The following is a 6120-nucleotide window of genomic DNA, read 5'->3' as shown; positions in this document are numbered from 1 at the left end:
ATTTTGTGGGCATTGCTCCAGATTTCCGGCATCTGCAGAATCTCTGTGGTTTCTCCTTTAAGTTGTACAAGGCTGGATGCAGTGCACATTTAAATAACTATCAATATCAGATGTAAAAATAATCAGGCATGCAGCGGTAAGTTTACCTTTGACAACAGGAAAATAAGTTGAAAGAAGCAGACTTCCCAGTCACCACTCGGTCTATTGAATCCTTGATTCAGTTCCGGTTTTGAGTTAGAAATAACATTGTGTACTATCAATATTAATCTTGGCTGCAAAACTGAACTCAGGCATTTTTGGTGAACAATACTAACACTGCACAATTAGTTCATGGATTCAAGACGAGTTTTGAAATTCTGATATTTTACTATAATTGTCTGTTGTTAAGTGGGCCGTTGTGAAGTTTGAATTAAGACACTACTCTTGCACTTATTAGTTCAAACTCATGCTATAGTTGTAGTGTGGAATTCCCCTGAAACAGGTCACTAAAATCCAATAGAGATTTCGACATATGTGGTATGTAAAATTACTAGAATTACTTACTATTACAAATTATCCTGGAACCACAACTGAGCTCATTTTAACACGGCCTGCTGCTGCACTAATATAATGTGCAATCTAATATTTTATCAAGCTAAAAGAGTGTAACAAGATATTTCCAACAAATCTTTGGACTTCTTTAAAGGTGCCGCTGTAGCGTAGCGGTTAGCGCAATGCTATTGCAGTTCAGGGTGTCAGCATTCAATTTCAGCGCCATCTGTAAGGAGTTTCTATGCCCTCCCTGTGGCTATATGGGTTTCCTCCTGGTTTTGGTTTCCTGCCACAGTCCAAAGATGTACCGGTTAGCAAGTTAATTGGTCACTGTAAATTGTCCTGCGATTAGGCTCGTGTTAAATAGGTGGGATGCTAAGCAGCGCAGCTTCTTGGGAGGGAAGAAGCTGTACGCGCTGTATCTCGAAATAATTAAATAAATTCTGCTTTGCGCAGGTTGAACCCTGACAATCAAATTACACCATTAGATTTACATCACTGTCTAAGAAGTGGACTGTCTAAAACTGAACATATTTTAATGGGATTATTGCATGTTCCATTTCTATCTATCTTTGAATATTCCTTGTCATTTCAATTAACCCTCTCTTATGTTCTTCTCCTGCCTTCAATCAAGTAGACAGGCACAGACACATTGCCACCTATCTATATTTACTCACACTGGTAGGGCTGACCAAGTAAGGAAGGACAAGGAGGCTAAATTTAGCCTCCTCTGGAGATCTATGCTCTGAAGCATTTGTTGTAGTATTTGTGTAGGTTACCAGCCACAGCAAGCAGCGTGGATCAATTTTAAAACTTTGGTCGCAGAAGTACATTTTGGAATCCTTTCTTTTGCATTACCTGATCACTTGAGAATTGATAGCGCATTGTGGTATCAATCTCCATTTGGTTGTTTCTTTATGTCAGCAGCCATCTCAACACAAAGGAAAATTTAAGGAGTGACGGAAACGAACTATGTCTGGATGTGTTTGAAACTGAGTAGAAGAGATTTTATTGACATGGAACTGGAGATTATGTGGCCTGTGAAAATGAGCCTGGTGGATATCACCAAGATATTTTCCATGCTCCAGCCTAAAGATGAAGAAATTGACAATGGGGAAATAACTCAGCTGAATCAAGCAGTTTCTAATGATGATGACAAACTATTAGCTGAGCTTTTATCTCAGGAGAGGTATGCTAGATTTATTAACAGCCGGAGTGGCTGGGGTGTTCCAGGAACTCCTCTTCGTCTAGCGGCCATGAGAGGACATGTAAAATGTCTGGAGGTTCTGCTAGATCATGGCGCCGAGGTGGATAGTCTGGATGTGAAGGCGCAAACTCCTTTATTCACTGCTGTTAGTGGTAGGCATTTGGATTGTGTCCAGGCCTTGCTTAGGGCTGGAGCTAATCCCAACGGTAGTATATATAACAATAGCTCACCTATACTGGTTGCTGCCAGAGAAGGAGAAGTGGAGATTTTGAAGGAACTGTTGGAACATGGAGCAGAAGTCAATGTCCGTTCCAAAGCACCAGAATGGGCCTCCAATCCTTGTGCGTGTAGTGGTCCCCTCTACCTCTCTTTGGTGTACGGGCACTTTGACTGCTTTCGCCTTCTTCTTCTGTATGGAGCCAACCCAGACTTTAACTGCACCGAGGAGAGATTGCTGTCACGCATTAAGCCGAGAAAGACTGCACTGGAGATGTGCTTCAGATATGGCTGTGGGATTGAATATGTCCAACTGCTGATAGACTTTGGAGCAAATGTTTATTTACCAGATCTCACTGCAAATAAAAATATAAGCCAAAATGAAGTATTTAAGCTATTAAACCAAGCCAGAGGTAAGCAAAAGATTTATTATTTCCATTATATCTAGTTGATTATTTAAAACTAAAGCTGGCCTTTAAACAGTTTTCTGTTGGGCATAGATTTTTGTTTAATTTATGGAGAAGAGTTCTGTCCTTTTATTCTCCTAATTGAAATAACTTACAGAATTCAATTATTTATTGACTCAATTATTCATTTATTTGTCATAAAATACAAGAAATGGCTTATAAAAAAGTAATTTTATGGTCGAAGTGAAGCTGCTAAACAGGTTTAATGCCTTTAGTAAAGCAAGATAATAAAATCCTGGAAGTATATATTCATAACTCACAATTACATCCTGAAAATTTAATTTTGTTTATAATTTGAGAATTAAAAAAGCATTGCTTTCTCTTGATACGGATTATTGGAGAGGTCACCATGAGGTCAGGAAAAAAAACAAAATAAAATTATTTTTACTGATATAAGAGGCATAGTAATTATTAGAGATGGGAACAGTAAGTTGCAGGAGAACTTAAATTAAAAATGTGTGTGGCAAATTGAGGCAAATGAAGGTTAAAGTGAAGAACTGTGAAGTTGTCCGATTTGGAAGTCAGAAAGAAAAAAAATAAAACTATCCTAAATTGAAAAGTTTGGGATGAGGTGAGGTCATTATAACATTATAAGGTTAGGGGGCAGTTATAAAGTTATGTTGTCAGGTTATTGTTATACGGTTAGGGGGCAGTCACTTAAAACTGTCAATGCAAAGGCCCTTCTTCACAGAGACTGTGGAGCTCTGGAATACTCTCCCATGGAGGGTTATGGAAACTGGATCAGTTGGGGATAGATAAATATATGAAAGATGAAATCAAGCACTATGGTGAGCAAGCACTGAAGAAGAAGAGGTCTGGTTCAGACTGGCTTGAAGATACTGAAAGATGGGTGAGGTTTGAGAAATCCCTTTGAAGGGCTTCTATTCCTGTGCCTGTTTGCTTATGTTCTAAATACGATATGAAAACAAATACAGTATATATTTTTGGTGTAATTTCTATTCCTCATAGAAAATCAAAGCAAGGGAAGTTTTCATCTCCTGTGTTCCTGTAGATACATGTATAAAGGAGTGAGGAAGGGTTCCCTATCAACGTAGATGGGGATTTTCTGGGATACCCTGAAGATGGGAAGAAATGCTTATGTCTATGCTTATGCATATTAACTCTCGGAGAGCAGGCATCAAGGGAGGACAAAAATTGTAGTTAGAGCCTTCTAACATGCCCCAGTGAATCTTCAAGGCAGCAAGGATACCACTGCTGTGGATTCATATCCTAACTTTACAACAAAACTCAACACTAATAATCTGATGTGCTCCAACTCGTATAAGAGTTGCAACAGGTTCAGAAAAGAGAAAAATGTGAACCTTATGTTCAATAGCCATGGTCTGAATAGTAAAAAAATTAGAGTAAAATGCTGAATTTTATTTAGCTAAAACACTGACCTAAGCTATTTTTAATTTTAGCTCAACCAAGATGTTTGATGTCACTAGCCAGGATAACCATCCGCAAGTATCTGAAAGAGCAGAGCAGACTACATTCCATTGACCAGCTGGACATACCACCAGTCCTAAAGAACTATGTAAAACATCAAGTCTGAGCTGACACTCAAGGCACTGCTGGTTTACGTGACACGTGTTCTGTAGCGATGAGATATATTGGGCCAAAGCTTATCTTTAACATGCCCATTTTTATGACCTTAAAATAAACAGATCTCATCTGTAAGAGAGTGAGACACTTTCAGTCTCAAACAGTTATGAAATTGTAATGGTTTTGTGTTACATTGTTTCGTTTATTTTCTGCCTCTCAGAAAGCCTATGGGCAGTTCAGGCTTTACTCATCTTTTAGCACCAACATGCATGTATGTAATGTATAAGACTATTTCTTGAACTGCTTAAAAGTAAGCCTTTATTAAATAGTGGAATTTTACAATGGAATGATTCATAAAACAATTTGTTATAAAAGAAATTATATAAATTTCAAGAGACTCCCTCAAATTCAATCACGCATCACTGTTAATTTCAGCGCAATGCAATTCAAATGCACTATCAGCAGAGTGAAATGTAGTAACAATAATTTCCAGGACATATCGTGTTACATGCAAATTCATTCAAGCACTTCATAGTGTGATTAGCATATGTGCGCTTGATGTGCGCAGAGTTGTCAGGGAAATTATTTCACATTGATCCAGGAGCAGCAAACCTTGGCTACTTCCAGAACAACCGTGCTTTCACTGTGCAGCACTGGGTAGTCAGCAAGGTAAGTGCTACATCATCCATCAACCTTCTGGATGCCACTCCATGCTCCTCATCCCAAATCGTACTGCTGACCTCCCATGACACAAGAAAATAGGAGCAGGTGTAGGCCACCGGGCCCCTCAAGCCTGTCACATCATTCAACATGTTGGCCTTAACTCCTCTTCTGTGCAGTACCTGAAATTCTGCAATTCCTCTATCTTTCAGATATTGTATTCCTGGTATGGTCTCATCCTGAACAAAGTTAACAAAACCTGCCTATTCTTAAACTCCAATTTTTTTGCAATAAAGCCCAACTACTGTTTGCCTTCTTCACTGTTTATTGGATCTGTCTGCCAGCATTTTATGCTTCATGCACTAGAACATCCAGATCCCTCTGAACTTCAATTATTTGCAGTCTGTCACCACTTAGATAATAATTTGCCTTTTGTTTCCTCTTCCTGAAGCACACTTCCTTTCAACACTCTGATCCTGAATGCCGCACCCTCCTCCTAATTGGCCATGGCCACAACTCTCCATTCCTCCAGTTGGTAACAGACTTTGATTCATTGAACTTGCCCCGACATACCGCCCAAGCCTTTGAAACCCTGAAGCCTCAGTGAAAATCCTGATCTCCATTTTTGCTGATTCAATTTCCATGACTGGTGATCAAAATCAGCACCCCATGACACTATTGATTGAATTAATTTGACATCCCCGACTCCAGTTAGCACTCCATTTGTAGTATCCAAAGGAATAGCTACATTGCTACTTCTGTAGTATTCAACACGCTACAATTCCTAAATCACAGTATATTTAAGCAACACACACAAAATGCTGGTGGAACGCAGCAGGCCAGGCAGCGCTTCTTCCTATAGATGCTGCCTGGCCTGCTGTGTTCCACCAACATTTTGTGTGTGTTGCTTGAACTTCCAGCATCTGCAGATTTCCTCGTGTATATTTAAGTAGTCAGCTATTTCATGAATGATTTACTTGATAAAGTTAAGTTTATCAAGTAAACAAAAATAAGGCTCAAGCTCCATTTTCTATCTCATATTCATTGATTTGTTACATATATGTGTGAACTGAGTTGTGATGTACTAGATAGTTTGTCCAGGTTTCCACGTGAACAGTGGTTACCTTTGCTCAGAACTAAGATTTCCTTGGTGGCCCGCTGATCAATTCACAATCCAAAGGAAGAAAACAGAAAAGGGCATCCATTGAAGTAAATACAGTCCTTTTTACATTAAAATATTTACAGTTTGTGCCATGGAACATGAAGAATGTAATAAAGTAATTAAAACAAGAATTTTGGAATTGTGGTGTTTTTAATTATGGTCAAAAATGTTGTTCAGTACCAATGCACCGGTTGGTTTATTATCATTGTAACGTGTAAGAGCTAGTCCTGCATACTGCTCATACAGAGCAAATCATTACATAGTAAGTTGAGGTAGGAGAAGATAAAAATTATTGTCACCGTCACCATTATGAGCTGTGTCATATGACGTAG

General features: G+C 38.8%; 1 protein-coding gene across 1 annotated transcript; it reads left to right on the top strand.

Moving 5' to 3' along the window:
* Window positions 1–1261: 1261 nt before the first annotated feature.
* On the top strand, window positions 1262–5459 carry asb12a (ankyrin repeat and SOCS box-containing 12a). The gene is made up of 2 exons (XM_073058049.1): window positions 1262–2367; window positions 3843–5459. The coding sequence occupies exons 1-2, from the start codon at window positions 1512–1514 to the stop codon at window positions 3974–3976; spliced, it is 990 nt and encodes a 329-aa protein (XP_072914150.1). The 5' UTR covers window positions 1262–1511; the 3' UTR covers window positions 3977–5459.
* The last annotated feature ends 661 nt before the right edge of the window (window positions 5460–6120 follow it).

The sequence above is a fragment of the Hemitrygon akajei genome, chromosome 10, assembly GCF_048418815.1.
Source record: "Hemitrygon akajei chromosome 10, sHemAka1.3, whole genome shotgun sequence".
Taxonomy (NCBI): domain Eukaryota; kingdom Metazoa; phylum Chordata; class Chondrichthyes; order Myliobatiformes; family Dasyatidae; genus Hemitrygon; species Hemitrygon akajei.
The sequence above is the reverse complement of the archived record's forward strand: the minus strand, read 5'-3'. Positions and strand labels throughout refer to the sequence as shown.